Source organism: Polyodon spathula, chromosome 54, assembly GCF_017654505.1.
Source record: "Polyodon spathula isolate WHYD16114869_AA chromosome 54, ASM1765450v1, whole genome shotgun sequence".
Taxonomy (NCBI): Eukaryota; Metazoa; Chordata; class Actinopteri; order Acipenseriformes; family Polyodontidae; genus Polyodon; species Polyodon spathula.
This window is the reverse complement of record NC_054587.1, coordinates 556,492-581,423: the sequence shown is the minus strand read 5'-3', so window position 1 is coordinate 581,423 and position 24,932 is coordinate 556,492. Positions and strand designations below refer to the sequence as shown.

At 44.5% G+C, this 24,932-nt stretch overlaps 1 protein-coding gene across 1 annotated transcript; it reads right to left on the bottom strand.

Annotated features, from left to right (window-relative positions):
* Positions 1–7,400: 7,400 nt before the first annotated feature.
* LOC121307275 (protein PAT1 homolog 1-like) lies at positions 7,401–24,803 on the bottom strand. Its single transcript, XM_041239451.1, has 18 exons — positions 24,725–24,803; positions 22,449–22,563; positions 21,461–21,756; positions 20,920–21,012; positions 20,307–20,504; positions 20,052–20,153; positions 19,793–19,882; positions 19,194–19,438; positions 18,395–18,566; positions 18,140–18,257; positions 17,378–17,478; positions 16,865–16,924; positions 15,878–16,032; positions 14,908–15,067; positions 12,445–12,636; positions 9,956–10,047; positions 8,911–9,061; positions 7,401–7,634 (listed from the first exon to the last, which is right to left on the bottom strand). Exons 1-17 carry the CDS (start codon positions 24,737–24,739, stop codon positions 8,917–8,919), a joined length of 2,349 nt encoding a protein of 782 aa, XP_041095385.1. The 5' UTR covers positions 24,740–24,803; the 3' UTR covers positions 7,401–7,634; positions 8,911–8,916.
* Positions 24,804–24,932: the final 129 nt, after the last annotated feature.

Sequence of the window (24,932 nt, the reverse complement as noted above, 5' to 3'; positions counted from 1 at the left end):
TTTTTAAAAAACTTTTTAAATTACATTCCCTGCCCGAAGATGGCTTCTCAGAACTACATTTCCCATCACCCTCCTGCTCACACATGTAACTGAGATGCATTTACCAGCGAGCAGGAGGCTGATGGGAAATGTAGTTCTGAGAGGTCCATGCGGGTACATGGGAAGCCATCTTGGTGCAGGGAATGCAATTTCAAAAGTTTTTTTTTTTAAAAAGTGGTCAAAATGTAAAGAACAAAATTAAAACACACACCTTACCTAAAGAGCTGAGCAACGCATGGGAACACGCAACACACTCAAACAAAAGGGTCATTATGTGCCCTTTTAACTTGAAAAGCCTGAAGCCTCTACTATGTAAATACACAGCAACTAGAGACCCTTAAGGGAAAGGGTTGTCGAGGATTGTCTGTTTGACTGAAATGTGTTTTTTTTCCCCCCTCGATCGCAGTCTTCCACCTTGAACCTCAAACCGTGAGTCTTTTTTTTTTTTTTTTCTGAAGCAAATTTAAACAGTCACTAGCCTCTAATGTTAATTGAATTCTGGAGATTCCAGGGGGTGGTGAGTCACACAGTCAGGGGAGCGCGGGGGTCCCAGAGGGTCTCCCCTGGTAAAGGCACGGCCGAGTCCCCAGAGGGTCTCCCCTGGTAAAGGCACAGACGCGTGGTGTGCAGGGGGGGGGGGGGGCGAGTCACACAGTCAGGGGAGCGAGTAATGTTTCTCTGTTTTCTTTTACAGATAACTCTGGAGACCCCTGTCAGAACCCTGGTAATACACATCAAAGGGAAATATTTAATTACTGTGTGTTTCCATAGCGCTTACCGAGTAAATCCATGCCTGTTTAAATATATATAGATATATATTCCCAAAATCTTGTATTTGAGGTCAGTTCCATATAGACGCTGTATTCTTGTAACCAGAGCAGTGAAATTTCACACAAACAAAACTGGGTGAGGGGGGGGGGGGGAAAGAAAGGATCATTTTTAGACTTCAGTTTCCTATCACATATCCAGAGCCCCCTGAAAGCAGATGAAGGGCTGCATCGTATTTCCAGAATGAGTGACAGCCCTGTTTACCATCGATACAGTTAAAGAGAAACGATGCGAGGTAAAAAAATGAGGGTTAATGAAATTAAAATTAAAGGGTTAATGAAATGGAGTTTGAAATCTAACATGTTCGCTGATGTGTTTCTGGATGAAAGCAAGAAGATTGAGGATTATGACACAGAGGAAGGAAGTGTGATCTGAGTCATTAGGAATACAGACTGGCAGAGAAAGTGAATTTAAAATAAAAAGATGTTTAATAATCCCCTATATATATATATATATATATATATATATATATATATATATATATATATATATATATATAAAATATAATTTATTAAATTGACTAAAATAACTGTAAGACATTTACGATCTGTATACATTAATTATGTAATAACCCAATAAAGACGTTACTATTAAATGTGAGTATAATACTATATGTATATATATATATATATATATATTATATGCTATATATATATATAATATATATTTTTCAGAAAAGACCTAAATCAATGCTTCCCTATGCTTTACCAGACCTCTCTGTGCTTTACAATGCTTCCCTATGCTTTACCAGACCTTTCTGTGCTTTACAATGCTTCCCTATGCTTTACCAGACCTCTCTGTGCTTTACAATGCTTCCCTGTGCTTTACCAGACCTCTCTGTGCTTTACAATGCTTCCCTATGCTTTACCAGACCTCTCTGTGCTTTACAATGCTTCCCTATGCTTTACCAGACCTCTCTGTGCTTTACAATGCTTCCCTATGCTTTACCAGACCTCTCTGTGCTTTACAATGCTTCCATATGCTTTACCAGACCTTTCTGTGCTTTGACTGTGGAGTGGTTTTATAAGATAATCCATTCTCTCACCTCTTATTAGCTTTATTAACAGGATCACTGGCCCCTCCCTTTACAGGAGCGCTGACCATCTTTAAAATCCATTCTCTCACCTCTTATTAGCTTTATTAACAGGATCACTGGCCCCTCCCTTTACAGGAGCGCTGACCATCTTTAAAATCCATTCTCTCACCTCTTATTAGCTTTATTAACAGGATCACTGGCCCCTCCCTTTACAGGAGCGCTGACCATCTTTAAAATCCATTCTCTCACCTCTTATTAGCTTTATTAACAGGATCACTGGCCCCTCCCTTTACAGGAGCGCTGACCATCTTTAAAATCCATTCTCTCACCTCTTATTAGCTTTATTAACAGGATCACTGACCCCTCCCTTTACAGGAGCGCTGACCATCTTTAAAATCCATTCTCTCACCTCTTATTAGCTTTATTAACAGGATCACTGGCCCCTCCCTTTACAGGAGCGCTGACCATCTTTAAAATCCATTCTCTCACCTCTTATTAGCTTTATTAACATCACTGACCCCTCCCTTTTAAATGTGCAAAGTCATAATGTTTGTAGCACCAATAAGAGGCAAGAGAATGGATTTTAGAGATGGTCAGCGCTGCTTTTAAAGGGGAGGACCAGTGATATTTCGACTGGTGCTAATAAAAGCGATCTCCCCATTCGCGGATTAGTTTCGTTAACGCATCGTAGATCTGTTTAAATGCAATGTTTTGTTATTGAAATAAAAGCATCCGTGCCTTCCCTTTCTTAAAAAATGAACTGAAAAGGAACAGGAGGATTAAAAAAAATAAAAAAGGCGTGAAACCGGTTTTTACGCGAAACCCTATTGGAAGAATTTCAAGGCTGGTTTGATTGCTTTTGGGAATTCTGGCATTTCCAGCGCGAATGAAGGAGCAGGTTTTGAGAAAGCATGCCCCCTTCCTTAAAATCGAAATAAATAAATCCAATAATAATTTTTAAAAGTGCTGTGTTTGAGAGAGAGAGAGAGTGTGTGTGTGTGGACGGCAGTAGAAAATATCTCGGCGCGAAGAAGATTCGCTATCGGTTTTAAAGCAGGGCGCCGTTGAGGAGTGGCGCTCGATTGCAAAGGTGAGGGAAGGACGGCTGCCGGGAGACGGACGCTGGGTTCTGAGAGCCTGTCGGGAGAGCGTCCTATTGGAAGAGACTCTGCAGCAGCCCCTGACTCACTGTGTGTGTGTGAGAGACCCTGAGCGAGTCACTGAACCTCCTTGTGCTCCGTCCTTCGGACGAGACGCCAAACAAACGAGGTCCTATTGGAAGAGACTCTGCAGCAGCCCCTGACTCACTGTGTGTGTGTGAGAGACCCTGAGCGAGTCACTGAACCTCCTTGTGCTCCGTCCTTCGGACGAGACGCCAAACAAACGAGGTCCTATTGGAAGAGACTCTGCAGCAGCCCCTGACTCACTGTGTGTGTGTGAGAGACCCTGAGCAAGATATCATATTATCACATTTCAAAAATCACAGTGAAGGAACGAACGGCAGAAACTGTGAAATCTAACGTGCGTGTGTGTGTGTGTGTGTTTTTCTGTGTTTTTAAGGTAAAGGGCGATGGTTATATCATTCTGTAGCTAATTTAATTATAATTTTATGAAATCCGAAGTTTCGATTTGAAGATTGATGAATTACGTTTAACGACGTTATTAATATTTTTTTGGGTTCTGTTTGTGTAGTTTAATAATTTTTAAAGTTCTGTGCTACAGTAAAATAAAAAAAAAATTAAGAAATTTAACTTCAAATTTTTTGAATCGCCACAGATGAGTGTAACGCAGGCTAGCTCAGGTGTCTTTGATGTTAGCCACAGCGCCATCTAGTGCACAGCTAGTGTATTGCCACGAAAAAGTGGTGACAGGCTGGAGCTGGGATTTACTGCTGTAAGGACACTGACTGAACCAGCCTGTATTACACGTCTATGGCAGTGCAGCTAGAACTACAGCTCCCAGCATCCCTCGCCATTGCCGCGGGTGCAGAGGCATGCTGGGAGCTGTAGTCCTATAGCGAGGGCTGTACCGATTCACAATAACTACAGCAGCGCAGCTAGAATTGAGAAGCAGCTCCTGAACTCGCGGTCAGCGTAAAGCAATTAGAATAAAAATGAATGTAAGTCTTTTTTTTTTAACTTTCACTGTGTAGCACTTTGCTTCATTAAGTTGAAAAAATTATTTCTGTTATTTTGTTTGTATTTGACTTCTGAAGCGTACTTTTAAAATACTTTTCATAAATAAAAACAGAAGAAAAAAAAAATCATGAAATGAAGACTGAAAAATCAGTGACAGACTTTTCCTTTCTTTTTTTTTTTTCCATGCTGGTTTTATTTGTAAAGGAGTCTCGCGTCTCTCCCGATTCCCTCCCCTCCTGTCCTCTCCTCCTGAAGTTTGTTCGTTCCTGTGCAGAATTTCTTCTCAACCCCTAATAAAAAAGCAGTGATACTAACAAGACAGCCTCCTGTGGTTTTCTGATTTGAGTCGGTTTCTTTATTGTTAGCATGAAACAAAAAATAAGATACGTGGCTAGATCATGCAGTGAATCCCTCGTTTTCATTGAGAAATATTAGAAGAAACTTCGACGAGAAATGTTTTGGCCTCAGATCAGTGTCTTCAGTGTGAATTCAGTGGCAAACGTTTCCACTAGAAGTCTCTCTCAGTGTCTTCAGTGTGAATTCAGTGGCAAACGTTTCCACTAGAAGAGTCTCTCAGTGTCTTCAGTGTGAATTCAGTGGCAAACGTTTCCACTAGAAGTCTCTCTCAGTGTCTTCAGTGTGAATTCAGTGGCAAACGTTTCCACTAGAAGTCTCTCTCAGTGTCTTCAGTGTGAATTCAATGGCAAACGTTTCCACTAGAAGTCTCTCTCAGTGTCTTCAGTGTGAATTCAGTGGCAAACGTTTCCACTAGAAGTCTCTCTCAGTGTCTTCAGTGTGAATTCAATGGCAAACGTTTCCACTAGAAGTCTCTCTCAGTGTCTTCAGTGTGAATTCAATGGCAAACGTTTCCACTAGAAGTCTGAATTTCCACTGAAGACGCCGAGAAAGACTTCTAGAGTCCCCATGCACTGAAAACACCAAAGCACGAGATTAAAGTCAAATAAGTCTAGTTTATATACACCATGATTTTTTTATTGTACGCAAAAAAAAAAAACCCGACCGTATTATTAGAAATCTGATTATTAATAAACGATCAGGTTGGCGAATTTGTTCAGAGACACGCGCACTCTCGCTCGCTCTCATTACTGTGCAGGTCTGTAATCTTCCACTGGTGTAATTTTGAACAGATAATCCTAAATAATGAAACTTATCTGTTTCCGTGCAATACAATGCATGTTCCGTGAAAAAAAATAACAAATCAAAACGCTCCGCATCTCCAACGACTGTGCGTTTGCAGAGCAGTTCAATAGCAGATCCACGACTGCTTGAACATCAACATGGTGTTATTATGCAGAGTCACGATGCAGTGAACGCTGAAATCTTTCACTGCAAAGTCAATTTAATTGACCTGCGCACAGCGGTTGAAGTCGCGGTGTTGAACATAAGAACATAAGAAAGTTTATAAACAAGAGGAGGCCATTCGGCCCATCTTGCTTGTTTGGTTGTCAGTAGCTTATTGATCCCAGAATCTCATCAAGCAGCTTCTTGAAGGATCCCAGGGTGTCGGCTTCAACAACATTACTGGGGAGTTGATTCCAGACCCTCACAATTCTCTGTGTAAAAAAGTGCCCCCTATTTTCTGTTCTGAATGCCCCTTTGTCTAATTTGTGACCCCCGGTCCTTGTTTCAGGCTGAAAAAGTCCCTTGGGTCGACATTGTCAATACCTTTTAGAATTCTGAATCCTTGAATCAGATCGCCGCTTCGTCTTCTTTGTTCAACACTGAACAGATTCAATTCTTTTAGCCTGTCTGCATATGACATGCCTTTTAAACCCGGGATAATTCTGGTCGCTCTTCTTTGCACTCTTTCTAGAGCAGCAATATCTTTTTTATAGCGAGGTGACCTGCTGCTGGAAGATCGCTTGAACACATTCCGATGAGTCACCAAGGTGTTGGAAGAAATTAAGAGAGTCAAAAACAACACAAAAAAACTGAAAAAAAGAAATCTTGACCAAGTATATAAAAAAACGAAAAATGATTTTTTTTCCTTTTTTTTTTAAAATTTTTTGATACACGCTGGGAGTCACCAAGGTGTTGGAAGAATCAGTTTTTTCACAAAACAACACAAAAAAAACTGAAAAAAAGAAAAACATTAAAGTATAAATTTGGAAGTTCTTTTTTTTGAACTGAAAAATGATTTTTTTTTTTGGGGGGAAAAAGTTGATACAAAATGGGCTTTGATACACGCTGGGCTACCAGTGGGGGGGAAAAAAAAAAAAAGTTTAATTTTATTTTCTAAAGTGTACAGCGTTCTTTAAATAAAAAAAAAAAATAAATAGAAAAATGAAATTATCTCCACCCCTTACATTTTTTATTTTTTATAAAGTACAAATTGTAGTTTGTTCATTCCTCCCCCCCCCAAAAAAAAAAGCCAGCCTGTTCCAAAACAGTCGCTGAATTTTAATAAAACGACGTGTCCAAACGTTTCGTTTCATAATTCATTTTTTTACAAAACTCAACCCCTAACCTCCAAGAAAAAAATATTCAGAGCACCAAACAAAAACTCTGTACATTGAAATGTTAGCAGCAACGATCTCTTTCATTCACAAACACACACAAGCAAACAGACACACTCACATAAACACACAGACCGACTCACACAAGCAAACACACACTCACACAAACACACACAAGCAAACACACACTCACACAAACACACAGACTGACTCGCACAAGCAAACACACACTCACACAAACACACAGACTGACTCGCACAAGCAAACACACACTCACACAAACACACAGACTGACTCACACAAGCAAACACACTCACACAAACACACAGACTGACTCACACAAGCAAACACACACTCACACAAACACACAGACTGACTCGCACAAGCAAACACACAGACACTCGCACAAACACAGGCTGACACACACAAACAATTCAACAAGAAACGTTCGAGGCACCGCACACACAGAGTTGTCAGAGTCTGGAGTCACATGACCAGATGATGCGACTGTCCGGGCGCAGCCTCTCCACACAGACCGGGGCGAGGGAGTCTAAAAACCGGGCTCCTTCACCCTTCGGGGTGGGTCGAGGGAAGAATGAACCGTTTGGGGGTTCGTGCGGATCGCTGTTCTCTCCGCAGAGTCTGACCCCCCGCCACCAAAAGCTGCCGGTAAATTACCAGCAACCCTCACCTGACCTTCAGCCCCCGATTTCTGCAGAGGGCTCCACCCCAAAAAGTCTGTTTGCTCAACACTAAGAGACTCACATTTCTAGTTACCTGTAACATTTGATAAGTAACTTAAAACCAAACTGTTTAAGAGCTGAAAACAAGTAACGAGGTCTAATTAAGCACACGATCTGTTCAGTGAAGGGTCTGGTTCAGTAATTGAGGGCTGGGTTGGAATGAAAACCAGCAGCCACAGCAGGGGTCGCCCAGGACCGGGTTTGAGAAGCCCTGAAAAAGACCATTGTTCGTTTCATTTCGTTTCATGGATGTGTAGCGGCAAACGTTTCTTGTTTTGTGTGCAAACAGACAAACAGACAGACAGACACTCGGGTCTCGAGAATTGTTCCAAGTTCACCTCGTAGCGACTTCTACCTTGGCTTGGGAGACAATCTGAAAAACACAAAACCAGCCTGTCAGTGACACCCATCCCTCCATCCATCCATCCACCCCTCCCTCCCTCCTGTAACCGCAGTTTAATATCACTGGACTGGGCTGGAATTACATTGTAACTGCAGTTTAATATCACTGTACTGGACTGGAATTACATTGTTGCAGTTTATATCACTGGACTGGGCTGGAATTACATTGTAACTGCAGTTTAATATCACTGGACTGGGCTGGAATTACATTGTAACTGCAGTTTAATATCACTGGACTGGGCTGGAATTACATTGTAACTGCAGTTTAATATCACTGGACTGGACTGGAATTACATTGTAACTGCAGTTTAATATCACTGGACTGGGCTGGAATTACATTGTAACTGCAGTTTAATATCACTGGACTGGGCTGGAATTACATTGTAACTGCAGTTTAATATCACTGGACTGGACTGGAATTACATTGTAACTGCAGTTTAATATCACTGGACTGGACTGGAATTACATTGTAACTGCAGTTTAATATCACTGGACTGGACTGGAATTACATTGTAACTGCAGTTTAATATCACTAGACTGGGCTGGAATTACATTGTAACTGCAGTTTAATATCACTAGACTGGGCTGGAATTACATTGTAACTGCAGTTTAATATCACTGGACTGGACTGGAATTACATTGTAACTGCAGTTTAATATCACTGGACTGGACTGGAATTACATTGTAACTGCAGTTTAATATCACTGGACTGGACTGGAATTACATTGTAACTGCAGTTTAATATCACTGGACTGGACTGGAATTACATTGTAACTGCAGTTTAATATCACTAGACTGGGCTGGAATTACATTGTAACTGCAGTTTAATATCACTGGACTGGGCTGGAATTACATTGTAACTGCAGTTTAATATCACTGGACTGGGCTGGAATTACATTGTAACTGCAGTTTAATATCACTGGACTGGGCTGGAATTACATTGTAACTGCAGTTTAATATCACTGGACTGGACTGGAATTACATTGTAACTGCAGTTTAATATCACTGGACTGGACTGGAATTACATTGTAACTGCAGTTTAATATCACTGGACTGGACTGGAATTACATTGTAACTGCAGTTTAATATCACTGGACTGGACTGGAATTACATTGTAACTGCAGTTTAATATCACTGGACTGGACTGGAATTACATTGTAACTGCAGTTTAATATCACTGGACTGGGCTGGAATTACATTGTAACTGCAGTTTAATATCACTGGACTGGACTGGAATTACATTCAACTGCAGCTTAATCCTGAAGCAGGTTCAGTTTCTGTCGGTCCACATAGCGAGAGAAGAAGGACAGCAGGGCAGGGGGGGTGAAGGCTGGCTGAGCCAGAGAGGCCGTCGGGGTCTTCAGCAGCTCCAGAGTCACTCCGAACACCAGGTCCGTCCTGGAGAGAGACGCACCAAAAATAAAATCGCATTCAACAAAAAACGAGACAGCGACAAATCTCTAAAAATCTTCACTCAGGAAATAGCTCCATCCACCACAGAGATAACACAGACACAAATCAAGGGAGAGGACTGCTTCCGCATTGTAACTGCAGTTTAATATCACTGGACTGGGCTGGAATTACTTTGTAAGATGTTACAGCAATAAAATAACGGACTCTGGAATTACATTGTAACTGAGTTTAATATCGAGTGACAGGAGAGGAATTACATTGTAACTGCAGTTTAATATCACTAGACTGGACTGAGATTAGAGTACTGAGTGTCCTTTTGCGATTCAGCGCCTTTTAAACCTGTTTTACTCTGAAAATATTTTAAACAGCGCTTGCGAGAATAAATTGGACCGCTAAGGGTTAACGGAACTGATCAATTAACTTAAATTAGACCTTTCGAAAACGGTTTTCAGCTCTGAAACCAGTTGCAGAGTTCGGGCTACTGATAAAAACGTTACAGACAACTTGAAATCTGGAACTGTGCAAGAGCCGAAAACAATTTTAAAAAATAAACTGCCTAATTAAGATAATTGAGCAGTTCAATTAAGGGTTTAGTTCAATAATTAACAGCTCGCTTGGAATGAAATTGTAACTGCAGTTTAATACGGGCACTGGGGGGGGGGGGGGGGGGGGGGGTCCCTAGGGTTTTATATCCCCTTGACTATATGGAATTCCATTGTAACAGGACTTCAAGTCTAGCACAGACAGAAGAGTAAAAGACGGCAGAAATGCCAGCCGAGAAAGTAAACTTAGAACAGAATTATTTAACAATTAGAACAGAATTATTATTTATTTAACAGTCTAGAACATTCTAGAACAGGGGCGTTTTCTTCTGCTCACCATCTGTTGTTCTCGGCGAGCTCCGAGTTTGAGTCGCCGCTCATGAGCCTCTCTCCTTGACTGAGAATCAGATAGAGTAGGGTGACGCCAAACTGAGGGGGAGAGAGAGAGAGAGAGAGAGAGAGAACAGCAGTTTAATATCACTAGACTCCCTCAGCTTCATAGAGTCCAGTGAAAGCTGCTGGATTGGGCTGGAATTAATAATGTTCCCTTGTTAACATATTGAATTGCACCCCCTCTATATAGAATGAACTCCCTCAGCTTCATAGAGTCCAGTGAAAGCTGCTGAATAATGTTCCCTTGTTAACATATTGAATTGCACCCCCTCTATATAGAATGAACTCCCTCAGCTTCATAGAGTCCAGTGAAAGCTGCTGAATAATGTTCCCTTGTTAACATATTGAATTGCACCCCCTCTATATAGAATGAACTCCCTCAGCTTCATAGAGTCCAGTGAAAGCTGCTGAATAATGTTCCCTTGTTAACATATTGAATTGCACCCCCTCTATATAGAATGAACTCCCTCAGCTTCATAGAGTCCAGTGAAAGCTGCTGAATAATGTTCCCTTGTTAACATATTGAATTGCACCCCCCTCTATATAGAATGAACTCCCTCAGCTTCATAGAGTCCAGTGAAAGCTGCTGAATAATGTTCCCTTGTTAACATATTGAATTGCACCCCCTCTATATAGAATGAACTCCCTCAGCTTCATAGAGTCCAGTGAAAGCTGCTGAATAATGTTTCCTTGTTAACATATTGAATTGCACCCCCTCTATATAGAATGAACTCCCTCAGCTTCATAGAGTCCAGTGAAAGCTGCTGAATAATGTTCCCTTGTTAACATATTGAATTGCACCCCCTCTATATAGAATGAACTCCCTCAGCTTCATAGAGTCCAGTGAAAGCTGCTGAATAATGTTCCCTTGTTAACATATTGAATTGCACCCCCTCTATATAGAATGAACTCCCTCAGCTTCATAGAGTCCAGTGAAAGCTGCTGAATAATGTTCCCTTGTTAACATATTGAATTGCACCCCCTCTATATAGAATGAACTCCCTCAGCTTCATAGAGTCCAGTGAAAGCTGCTGAATAATGTTCCCTTGTTATCATATTGAATTGCACCCCCTCTATATAGAATGAACTCCCTCAGCTTCATAGAGTCCAGTGAAAGCTGCTGAATAATGTTCCCTTGTTATCATATTGAATTGCACCCCCTCTATATAGAATGAACTCCCTCAGCTTCATAGAGTCCAGTGAAAGCTGCTGAATAATGTTCCCTTGTTAACATATTGAATTGCACCCCCTCTATATAGAATGAACTCCCTCAGCTTCATAGAGTCCAGTGAAAGCTGCTGAATAATGTTCCCTTGTTAACATATTGAATTGCACCCCCTCTATATAGAATGAACTCCCTCAGCTTCATAGAGTCCAGTGAAAGCTGCTGAATAATGTTCCCTTGTTATCATATTGAATTGCACCCCCTCTATATAGAATGAACTCCCTCAGCTTCATAGAGTCCAGTGAAAGCTGCTGAATAATGTTCCCTTGTTAACATATTGAATTGCACCCCCTCTATATAGAATGAACTCCCTCAGCTTCATAGAGTCCAGTGAAAGCTGCTGAATAATGTTCCCTTGTTAACATATTGAATTGCACCCCCTCTATATAGAATGAACTCCCTCAGCTTCATAGAGTCCAGTGAAAGCTGCTGAATAATGTTCCCTTGTTAACATATTGAATTGCACCCCCTCTATATAGAATGAACTCCCTCAGCTTCATAGAGTCCAGTGAAAGCTGCTGAATAATGTTCCCTTGTTAACATATTGAATTGCACCCCCTCTATATAGAATGAACTCCCTCAGCTTCATAGAGTCCAGTGAAAGCTGCTGAATAATGTTCCCTTGTTAACATATTGAATTGCACCCCCTCTATATAGAATGAACTCCCTCAGCTTCATAGAGTCCAGTGAAAGCTGCTGAATAATGTTCCCTTGTTAACATATTGAATTGCACCCCCTCTATATAGAATGAACTCCCTCAGCTTCATAGAGTCCAGTGAAAGCTGCTGAATAATGTTCCCTTGTTAACATATTGAATTGCACCCCCTCTATATAGAATGAACTCCCTCAGCTTCATAGAGTCCAGTGAAAGCTGCTGAATAATGTTCCCTTGTTAACATATTGAATTGCACCCCCTCTATATAGAATGAACTCCCTCAGCTTCATAGAGTCCAGTGAAAGCTGCTGAATAATGTTCCCTTGTTAACATATTGAATTGCACCCCCTCTATATAGAATGAACTCCCTCAGCTTCATAGAGTCCAGTGAAAGCTGCTGAATAATGTTCCCTTGTTAACATATTGAATTGCACCCCCTCTATATAGAATGAACTCCCTCAGCTTCATAGAGTCCAGTGAAAGCTGCTGAATAATGTTCCCTTGTTCTCATTATTGGCAGTGTCTCTAAGGTGTTCCCTTCTCTCTCTCTCACCTTGCTGAGCAGCACTTTGCCCAGTTGCCCTGTACTGGTGTGCGACTGGGCTTGCTGCTGGTTCCCGGTATAGCTGTTCAGCTCGGAGGGCCCCCCCGGTAGGCCAGTGAGATCTTGTAACAAGTCAGTCAGCGGACCGCTGGTCAAGTGCTGGATGACTATAGAGAAGGGCTCTATCAGCCAGGGCAGCACCTGGAACAGAAACAACAGCAGCACAGATCAGATCAGCTACAGAGTGCCCGTGTGTGTGTGTGTGTGTGTGTGTGTGTGTGTGTGTGTGTGTGTGTGTTAGTGTGTGTGTGTGTGTGTGTGTGTGTGTGTGTGTGAGGAACAAGCTCAGGTGTGTCTTATTATTAAACTCCTAGTGAAAGCAGGACTGGATCACACCGCTGTGCAGCGGGAGTCTGATTATTAAACTCCTAGTGAAAGCAGGACTGGATCACACTGCTGTGCAGCGGGAGTCTGATTATTAAACTCCTAGTGAAAGCAGGACTGGATCACACTGCTGTGCAGCGGGAGTCTGATTATTAAACTCCTAGTGAAAGCAGGACTGGATCACACCGCTGTGCAGCGGGAGTCTGATTATTAAACTCCTAGTGAAAGCAGGACTGGATCACACTGCTGTGCAGCGGGAGTCTGATTATTAAACTCCTAGTGAAAGCAGGACTGGATCACACTAGCTGTGCAGCGGGAGTCTGATTATTAAACTCCTAGTGAAAGCAGGACTGGATCACACTGCTGTGCAATTACAGTAACTGCAGTTATTAAACTCCTAGGACTGAAATTACAGGTAACTGGATCACACTGCTGTGCAGCGGGAGTCTAATTATTAAACTCCTAGTGAAAAATATCAGGACTGGACTGGAATTACATTGCTGTGCAATATCACTGGAGTGGACTGGATTACATTAAAACTCCAGTTTAATATGAAAGCAGGACTGGAATTACATTGTAACTGTGCAGCGGGAGTCTGGACTGGATTATTGTAACTCCTAGTGAAAGCAGGACTGGAATCACAACTGCTGTTTAATATCAGCGGGAGTCTGATTACATTGTAACTCCAGTTTAAATCACTAGGACTGGAATTACATTGTAACTGCAGTTTAATATCACTAGACTGGATTGGAATGCAGTTTCCTACATTGTAACTGCAGTTTAATATCACTGGACTGGACTGGAATTACATTGTAACTGCAGTTTAATATCACTGGACTGGACTGGAATTACATTGTAACTGCAGTTTAATATCACTGGACTGGACTGGAATTACATTGTAACTGCAGTTTAATATCACTGGACTGGACTGGAATTACATTGTAACTGCAGTTTAATATCACTGGACTGGACTGGAATTACATTGTAACTGCAGTTTAATATCACTAGACTGGGCTGGAATTACATTGTAACTGCAGTTTAATATCACTGGACTGGGCTGGAATTACATTGTAACTGCAGTTTAATATCACTGGACTGGACTGGAATTACATTGTAACTGCAGTTTAATATCACTGGACTGGGCTGGAATTACATTGTAACTGCAGTTTAATATCACTGGACTGGGCTGGAATTACATTGTAACTGCAGTTTAATATCACTGGACTGGACTGGAATTACATTGTAACTGCAGTTTAATATCACTGGACTGGACTGGAATTACATTGTAACTGCAGTTTAATATCACTGGACTGGACTGGAATTACATTGTAACTGCAGTTTAATATCACTGGACTGGGCTGGAATTACATTGTAACTGCAGTTTAATATCACTGGACTGGGCTGGAATTACATTGTAACTGCAGTTTAATATCACTGGACTGGACTGGAATTACATTGTAACTGCAGTTTAATATCACTGGACTGGACTGGAATTACATTGTAACTGCAGTTTAATATCACTGGACTGGGCTGGAATTACATTGTAACTGCAGTTTAATATCACTGGACTGGACTGGAATTACATTGTAACTGCAGTTTAATATCACTGGACTGGACTGGAATTACATTGTAACTGCAGTTTAATATCACTGGACTGGAAATTACATTGTAACTGCAGTTTAATATCACTGGACTGGGCTGGAATTACATTGTAACTGCAGTTTAATATCACTGGACTGGACTGGAATTACATTGTAACTGCAGTTTAATATCACTGGACTGGGCTGGAATTACATTGTAACTGCAGTTTAATATCACTGGACTGGGCTGGAATTACATTGTAACTGCAGTTTAATATCACTGGACTGGACTGGAATTACATTGTAACTGCAGTTTAATATCACTGGACTGGAATTACATTGTAACTGCAGTTTAATATCACTGGACTGGGCTGGAATTACATTGTAACTGCAGTTTAATATCACTGGACTGGACTGGAATTACATTGTAACTGCAGTTTAATATCACTGGACTGGGCTGGAATTACAGAGAACACTAATGGGAGACGTTGTTTCCCGTCGCTCTCACCTCGTCATGCGCGTCTTTCTTGGCGATGTAGGGCAGGTTGCGGGCCGTCGCCATGACGACCGCCACAGCGTGCTCCATGCACAGGAAGGGGAGGAGCCTGGAAACCAGGTGCTTCCCTTTCCGGACTCGCATGATCTGAAGGAAGTGATCGTCCGAGAATCTGGGCAGAGAAAACAAAGCGAGAGAGACTGTCAGCCAGAGTCAAAACTTAAACAGCGTTAAATTGCGCATTGAACCCCTGCCTCACTGTGTGTGTGTGAGAGACCCTGAGCGAGTCACTGAACCTCCTTGTGCTCCGTCCTTCGGACGAGACGCCAAACAAACGAGGTCCTATTGGAAGAGACTCTGCAGCAGCCCCTGACTCACTGTGTGTGTGTGAGAGACCCTGAGCAAGTCACTGAGCCTCCTTGTGCTCACCTTCGGAACCTCCTTGTGCTCCGTCCTTCCCCCGAGACGCCAAACAAACGAGGTCCTATTGGAAGAGACTCTGCAGCAGCCCCTGACTCACTGTGTGTGTGTGAGAGACCCTGAGCAAGTCACTGAACCTCCTTGTGCTCCCTCCTTCGGACGAGACGCCAAACAAACTAGGTCCTATTGGAAGAGACTCTGCAGCAGCCCCTGACTCACTGTGGGTGTGTGAGAGACCCTGAGCGAGTCACTGAACCTCCTTGTGCTCCGTCCTTCGGACGAGACGCCAAACAAACGAGGTCCTATTGGAAGAGACTCTGCAGCAGCCCCTGACTGTGTGTGTGTGAGAGACCCAGCAGCAGCACTTGTTGATGATGCAGAGTTCACGCCAAACAAACGAGGTCCTATTGGAAGAGACTCTGCAGCAGCAGCAGCAGTTGTTGATGATGCAGAGTCCCCCCCCCCCCCCCCCCCCCACCTGGTCTCTAGAATTCGCTTTGGATCAAAGCACCTGTGTTGGTAAAAAACCCCCACACAGCCCGGCCGCTCCCCCTAGACTCGCCTGTGGCTGTTGGCGTCGGTCTGCTTCCCTCGCAGATTCTCAAACATCTCCCCCAGTTTGGAGCGGCGCTCCTCCAGCAACGCCCCCCTCTCCTCCTCTGGAGTCTGGAGGTACTTCCTCTCAAAGTCTTGAACATCAAGCAGGAGGCTGTACGTCTGAGAGAGAGAGAGAGAGAGAGAAGAGACAATTAGCATAGTAACAACAACAGAGATGGGAATCAGACTCCCGCTGCACAGCAGTGTGATCCAGTCCTGCCTTCACTAGGAGTTTAATAATCAGACTCCCGCTGCACAGCAGTGTGATCCAGTCCTGCTTTCACTAGGAGTTTAATAATCAGACTCCCGCTGCACAGCAGTGTGATCCAGTCCTGCTTTCACTAGGATTTTAATACAGACTCCCGCTGCACAGCAGTGTGATCCAGTCCTGCTTTCACTAGGAGTTTAATAATCAGACTCCCGCTGCACAGCAGTGTGATCCAGTCCTGCTTTCACTAGGAGTTTAATAATCAGACTCCCGCTGCACAGCGGTGTGATCCAGTCCTGCTTTCACTAGGAGTTTAATAATCAGACTCCCGCTGCACAGCGGTGTGATCCAGTCCTGCTTTCACTAGGAGTTTAATAATCAGACTCCCGCTGCACAGCAGTGTGATCCAGTCCTGCTTTCACTAGGAGTTTAATAATCAGACTCCCGCTGCACAGCGGTGTGATCCAGTCCTGCTTTCACTAGGAGTTTAATAATCAGACTCCCGCTGCACAGCAGTGTGATCCAGTCCTGCTTTCACTAGGAGTTTAATAATCAGACTCCCGCTGCACAGCGGTGTGATCCAGTCCTGCTTTCACTAGGAGTTTAATAATCAGACTCCCGCTGCACAGCAGTGTGATCCAGTCCTGCTTTCACTAGGAGTTTAATAATCAGACACACCTGAGCTTGTTACCTGGACACACGGGGGGCTGATCAAGCACACACACACACACACACACAGCCTACCTTCTCCACAGTGTACAGAATCTGTCTGCGTTTGTTCCAGACTTGTTTCTCTTTCTTTTCCTGAAAAGAAAGCGCAAAATCGATTCAAGTTAAAAAAAAATACATAAATACTCACGACGCCCGAGAATCAACGCGACGAGCCAGTGCTTTTAAACACAGCAACAGAAAAGTCTTCGCCGTTTGTTAATCAAAAAAATTAATATATATTTTCAGGAACGAGTTTAAAAAAAAACAAAACAACAACGTTACAAGGTAAAAAAATAAAACAGCACCACTACATTCATCAAGGATTTTTGGAAATGTTTACAAAGATGTCTCAAACTAAAATTTCTGTCCCTCCCCACTGGGGATCTCAGAATACACAGACTTCAGCTAATTTAAAATAAAGCCAGACGTGTTTCGTCTGCTTGATTGCTTCTGGTTAAAATCAGAGTAATTTCAGCTGTTGAACCCTGAGCCTCTCCTGGGGAGAGCTCCGATCGAGTCGATGACCCACGACATCACAGCGCTTACCTCGTCGTCGGAACGCGTCGTCATGACCACAGTGTCAATCATCTTGCGCGGGTTATTGACGCTGGAGACGGTGAGCTTTCCGAGCGACCCTGCGAACTGCACTGGAGAGAGAGAGAGAGACACAGAGAGAGACACAAAGCAGATGAGAGAGAGAGAGGAGGAAAGAGACAGACAGAGCAAGAGAGCGAGGGAGGAGCGAGGGAGGAGCGAGAGAGAATCGAGGAGAGACACAGACAGACAGAGCAAGAGAGAGCGAGGAGCGAGAGAAAGGAGACAGAGAGCAAGCGAGACACACACACAGAACAAGACACACAGACAGAGAGGGAGGGAGAGAAAGGAGGAGACAGAGACAGAGCAACAGAAAGAGAGGGAGGGAGGGAGAGAGACACAGAGATAGACAGAAAGAGAGAAAGAGAGAGATAATATGAGAATAGATCAGGGTTAGTTTAGTCTCCTTTACAAAAGCCGGTTCTTGTTCGACTGACTGAAGACTTGAAAAGCGAAACATCTGAAAATCAGCCTCAGCTATTTTCTACTGCGTCTCCATCCTAAAAACAGCAGGCGACTCACAACTTTTGCCCACAGCTGGAGATCAAAAAAACCCGCACAGCTTTGCCAACAGCAAGCCAGCGGCGTGACCGTGCGTTTGTAAAAATCGTAAATCGGAACCGATTTGAAGAAAGGAACAGAAACCCAAAATCCAGTAACGACACCCTGGCGCGCTTTTAAAAAAAAAAAAAAAATCCATCGATTATCGATTACCTGGTCGGTACGCGTGCTCCAGTTTGGCCACTTGGGGCGTGATGAGTTTCGTGTGTTCTCTCTTGTGAGCGTCTCCGTCCGTCGGAGAGGGTCGCTTCTCTAACTTCTGAAAATAATTCTGGAAAAACAAAAACGAGAAAGTGTGTGCGAGGCTGGCTGGTCCAGTGGGTCAAGAAAAAAGGAGGGGTTTCCTTGAAAGCAGGGGGTTGAAATCACCGATGTGCGCGTGGGAACGGAAACGCGGGAAGGCGGTACCTGGTAGTAGTAGTCGTCCAGGTAGGGGTCCGTGCTCTGCAGCTGCATCATCTGAACGCGGGACACCCACTCCTTCTCCCGCGGCGTCATCAGATTGCTGTAGGGGTCTCGTCGCCTGTCCTGGGACCCTCCGAGCCGCTGTGGCCTGTCCCCACCGGCTCCGTTCTGACCCCTGGGACCCGGGGGGAGGGGGCGGGATTAGGGGAGTAGATACGTTCATTATGGTTCGTGATGGGCTTGTGTCATACATAACCTTACCATAATTTACACAGCTAGGTTTTTATAAATATGCTTTATAATGTTTCCCTATACTTTACCAGACCTCTCTGTGCTTCCAGACTGTGCTTTACCACACCTTACAATGCTTCCCTGTGCTTTAACAGACCTCTCTGTGCTTTACAATGCTTCCCTATGCTTTACCAGACCTCTCTCTGTGCTTTACAATGCTTCCCTATGCTTTACCAGACCTCTCTGTGCTTTACAATGCTTCCCTATGCTTTACCAGACCTCTCTGTGCTTTACAATGCTTCCCTATGCTTTACCAGACCTCTCTGTGCTTTACAATGCTTCTCTATGCTTTACCAGACCTCTCTGTGCTTTACAATGCTTCCCTATGCTTTACCAGATCTCTCTGTGCTTTACAATGCTTCCCTGTGCTTTACCAGACCTCTCTGTGCTTTACAATGCTTCCCTATGCTTTCCCAGACCTCTCTGTGCTTTACAATGCTTCCCTATGCTTTCCCAGACCTCTCTATGGTTTCCCTTTCTGTGTTTCTTAGCCGGGCGTGCCTCGCCTCACCTCCCCGATTGCTGCTGCATTCTCTGGGTCAGCAGGCGCCGATGCTGTGGGTGCAGGTGTGTGGTGTCCCCCCTCGTCACGCCGTACTGCTGGGGGGCCCTGCCGCCGTGCCCCGGGGGTCCCGGGGAGGGACTGAAGAAGGGTCGGAACCCCCCGCCGCCCACCGCCGGTGACATCATCGCTCCCATCCTGCCTTGCAGCAGCGCGGGGTTGAGGGAGAAGTGGCTGGGAGAGAGATGGGCAGGCTGCCCGGGAGAGGAGGAGTAGACAGGAGACACTGATTATTATAATGCAGGGAGAGGAATAACATCGCTAGACTGGAATTACATTGCAGGGCTGGGAATCAGACTCCTATTGCACAGCAGTGTGATCCAGTCCAGGTTTCACTACCAGCTTGATCAGCCCCCAGTGTGTCTAGATAACAAGCTCAGGTGTGTCTTATTATTAAACTCCTAGTGAAAGCAGGACTGGATCAAACCGCTCTGCAATGAGAGTCAACTCCATCTTTAGTGAAAAATAAAATGGTTTTGGACTATATAATAAAACATGACAACTCTCCCGCACACAAACCCCGCCTCTCCCTTGGTTCCCACGGTTACCTGGCCCGCTCCAATCATCTGCGCTCGCTGTAGCTGGCTGAGGACAGGGCCGACGCCCGGAGGGAAGGTGTGGCCACGCAGCTGGGAATTCTGGGGAAACAAGAGCAAAGAGTCAAATCTACAGCCAGCCACCCCCCTAAGAGAAAGGGGGCTCCCTCTAGTCCAGGGCAGGCTTGAGGCACAGAGATTGAACTGCTCCCTCCCTCACCGCCCCCCCTAAGAGAAAGGGTTAGACATTATAACATCACTGATTCCTTACTGCAAGGTTGAGAGGCTGATTGGGAGACATCCGGTCGTTGAAAACCCCGGGAAATCTTTGTTGCATAGAGGCTCGGACATGCACAGGCGTGGGACAGAGAATCTGCAGGCAAAACCACACAGCGTTACAAAAAAACCACACACACAAATATATGTCCATTAACACTTTTAAAAAAAAAAAAATTCTAGTTGAAAAAGATTATATTGCATTTAAAAAAAAACAAAAACAAGAAAAAAAACAGAACATATTACAAACCTGCTGGCTGGGATTGTGACCAGTCGGATGCTTGGGCGGAGTTCCGATGGGTACTGCCGTCACCGGCGGGCTGCCAATCACGGGCGAGGTGGAGCGCGGGGGCGGGGCTCGCTCAGACAAGTCCCTCCTCTCGTCCCGTCCCATTGGTGGCCTCTTGGGAAGCCCCACCTCTTTGATGATTGACATGAGGGGGCTGTCCTGTGTAGGGAGCACAAAGGAAGCAGAAGGTTTTTAATTATTAGGAATTTTTCATTTAGTAGATTTCCAGAGACTAACCGGGGGGGTGGGGGGGTGAACTCTGCATCATCAACAACTGAAGCTGCTGCAGAGTCTCTTCCAATAGGACCTCGTTTGTTTGGCGTCTCGTCCGAAGGACGCAGCACAAGGAGGTTCAGTGACTCGCTCAGGGTCTCTCACACACACACAGTGAGTCAGGGGCTGCTGCAGAGTCTCTTCCAATAGGACCTCGTTTGTATGGCGTCTCGTCCGAAGGACGGAGCACAAGGAGGTTCAGTGACTCGCTCAGGGTCTCTCACACACACACACAGTGAGTCAGGGGCTGCTGCAGAGTCTCTTCTATTCGTACGTCTCTCTGTGTGTCTCAGTTTCGTACCTGGACCTGCGACAGTAACGGTTTGGGAATGCTCATTCCTCCCAGTCCCATCGCGTTGTCCCAGATACTGCCAGAGTTCAACTGGGGTCTGGGCTGAGAGGGAGAGAGAGAGGAGAGAGGAGAGAGGAGGAGAGAGTATTTATGTAATTTGATACATTCTAAATCAATCTGTTTTTTTATATATATGTAAACAGACTTCAATGAGTTACAGGGAAACAATTCCCCCCAGGGTTTCTGTGATGTCATAAACTCCGAGAGCGAGGGTGGAGTTTCTAAACGGTCTCAGATGGGATGGGATTGTTTTCTTGTAACCCTCTGAAGAGGCGTGTCTGTTATTTCTTTCTAATCCACGGACCCCCTTGCGATGCTGATATTAAAGAAGTATCAAATTACTTTGTGACACACCATTACAGTGATATAATGCATTTTTTTTCCTAACGGCTCAGGATGCAAATATAACCTTAATCAATTAATTATTATAATTAATAAATCAATTTTTTTTTGTTTTTTTACATTTGCAGACGCAGTGACTCCTCCTCACCTGCAGGGGCGCCCTCTTGTGCTGCTGCAGCCCGGCTCTCATGATGGCCGGGTCCTCCAGTTCCCTGTAGTCTGTCTCTGCGCTCAGCACCAGCTTCCTCAGGCTGTGGGCCAGGTTCTCATCCCCTCCCAGCAGCAGACTGTCCGGCCCTCTCTCCCCCAGCCCCCTCGAGTAGAGATGAGGTAACGAGGAGGGGGCGGGAGCAGCAGCAGGAGGAGGGGCCTGCAGAGGGGGAGACCCACCCACCTTCTCATCCAGCTCAGCCAATCGGTCGTGTTCTTCCCTCCAGTCCCCATCTGGACAGGGGGAGAGATTGACATTGGTTTAAAAATAAGAGTAATAATAATAAATTAACCCTTTGCAGTTTATTTATTCTGGGCTTGTCAGGCGCGTCCAATTTATTTTCACACGCGCTGTTTAAAATCTTTTTTTTTTTTTTTTTTTATCAGAGTAAAACAGGTTTAAAAGGCACTGAATCGCAAAAGGACACTCAGCCCTGCATCCTCAGCCAAGCCCCACCCCTTGTTCGCTGTATTGATCACATCTCTCTTCAGAGTCGTGCGTACTGATCAATCCTCTCCTGACCACTCGATTGCCAAACTCCTCAACAGTGCGATCCGAGACGTTATTTTATTGCTGTAACATCTCACAAAGCCCTGCAGAGGTCTGTGATGTTCTCCGAGCGCTGGATGCAGAAGCAGCTCTCTCCTTTGTTATGTTCGTGTTATCTCTGTGGTGCAGGGGGAGCTATCAGATACACCCTTTTTTCGGTCTCACTCGGCCGTTGAAAGGTTTTCTCTGTAGAGAGAGAGACCTGTGCTTGACGCATTTTGATGATGGTGCCATATAGGGCTGCAAAGGGTTAAAATCAGCAAACAAACCTACTTAGTGGTAAACAAACCTACTTAAAATAAACTGGACACAAGAAGAGATGAAAAAAATAAATAAATCAATGAATAAATACATAAAGACAAGTGTGAAGGCTAACCGATGGCTCCCGACCCGAAAGTATCATCGTTGAACTGGTCGATATCATCGTCTTCATCGACTAAGCCGTGCAGCGCCTCCCTTTCTTCCTCTAGGGGGCAGTCTTCCTCCAGAGACTGCATGAGAGGGGAGGGAAAGAGATAGATTTATTCCTTTTCATGAACAATACTTTGATATGGACATTCATAATGTTTGTATTGTACTTTCAATGAAGTCTAGTATTATTATTATTAATATTGCAATGATCAGGAGGCAGGAGTTTGAGCAGGGTTAGAAACTCACACTAGCCCTGCTGCTGCTGCACCCAGTCCTGGGGTTCAGAGCTGCCCTCAATGAAGTCTAGTATTATTATTATTAATATTGCAATGATCAGGAGGCAGGAGTTTGAGCAGGGTTAGAAACTCACACTAGCCCTGCTGCTGCTGCACCCAGTCCTGGGGTTCAGAGCTCCCCTCAATGAAGTCTAGTATTATTATTATTAATATTGCAATGATCAGGAGGCAGGAGTTTGAGCAGGGTTAGAAACTCACACTAGCCCTGCTGCTGCACCCAGTCCTGGGGTTCAGAGCTCCCCTCAATGAAGTCTAGTATTATTATTATTAATATTGCAATGATCAGGAGGCAGGAGTTTGAGCAGGGTTAGAAACTCACACTAGCCCTGCTGCTGCTGCACCCAGTCCTGGGGTTCAGAGCTCCCCTCAATGAAGTCTAGTATTATTATTATTAATATTGCAATGATCAGGAGGCAGGAGTTTGAGCAGGGTTAGAAACTCACACTAGCCCTGCTGCTGCTGCACCCAGTCCTGGGGTTCAGAGCTCCCCTCAATGAAGTCTAGTATTATTATTATTAATATTGCAATGATCAGGAGGCAGGAGTTTGAGCAGGGTTAGAAACTCACACTAGCCCTGCTGCTGCTGCTGCACCCAGTCCTGGGGTTCAGAGCTCCCCTCAATGAAGTCTAGTATTATTATTATTAATATTGCAATGATCAGGAGGCAGGAGTTTGAGCAGGGTTAGAAACTCACACTAGCCCTGCTGCTGCTGCTGCACCCAGTCCTGGGGTTCAGAGCTCCCCTCAATGAAGTCTAGTATTATTATTATTAATATTGCAATGATCAGGAGCCAGGAGTTTGAGCAGGGTTAGAAACTCACACTAGCCCTGCTGCTGCTGCTGCTGCCCAGTCCTGGGGTTCAGAGCTCCCCTCAATGAAGTCTAGTATTATTATTATTAATATTGCAATGATCAGGAGGCAGGAGTTTGAGCAGGGTTAGAAACTCACACTAGCCCTGCTGCTGCTGCACCCAGTCCTGGGGTTCAGAGCTCCCCTCAATGAAGTCTAGTATTATTATTATTAATATTGCAATGATCAGGAGGCAGGAGTTTGAGCAGGGTTAGAAACTCACACTAGCCCTGCTGCTGCTGCTGCCCAGTCCTGGGGTTCAGAGCTCCCCTCAATGAAGTCTAGTATTATTATTATTAATATTGCAATGATCAGGAGGCAGGAGTTTGAGCAGGGTTAGAAACTCACACTAGCCCTGCTGCTGCTGCACCCAGTCCTACATTTTACAAACCTGTCTTATTAAAGCTGAACCTAGCTAGCCTCACGGTGCAACACACAGAATTTGGCAACAAAAGAGGCTTTCACTCAAAAGCCCCGCATTTCAGTGGAAAGCTATAGACGGTTGTATTGTGACTGTTAGAGCAACACGCTGTATTTATTTCAATTAAGCATCATACCAATGCATTATTAAGATGCAATATTTGTGAAACCCTTCAGATTAGCCTCTACCCCCCCCCCCCCCCCCTACCCCCCCGATTTTTGTCACAACAGAATGCTGTTTGTTTAAAGACAGGTTTGTCTTTCTGGCATACAGTATGAACTTCGTTTTTTGTTTTGTTTTGTGTTTTTTTTTTTTTTTTTTTTTTTTTTTTTTTTGGGGGGGGGGGGGGGGGGGGGTGAAAAACATTGTTGTTTTTAATTAGATCTAGCGTAATTTTTAAAACTGGAGCCTTTGAAGTTTTGATGAGGTCCCCGTCTCCCTCCCCAACCCACCACCACCACCCGGCGATTATCAACCCGGGGCGGGCAGCTCATTAACGCGAGCCCGAGGCTTGGCAGGCCGCATGTGGGAAAAACACCCACAAACGAGTCTTAAATAAGCCCCAAAAAAATTAAATTTCCACTTTTGCGACGCAAGCCGGAGCGTAGTCCATTATTAGCGGCGTTATTATTAATATTTGTTTTGTTTTTTTTGTTTTTTTTAAAGCCACATACCTGAAATCGAAACATCGGATTTCTCCAGACCAGACCGCGCAAAAACACGGGAGCGGGGACGTAACGCGCCGCGGGGCCGCGCACGCACCACAGAGTGACTTGGGGGGGGGGGGGGGGGGGGGGGGGGGGGTGTACGCGCAGAGCAGCGGGGCCGCGCACGCAGAAGCACAGGGACATTATATACAGTATATCCGTCTCACAATTACAA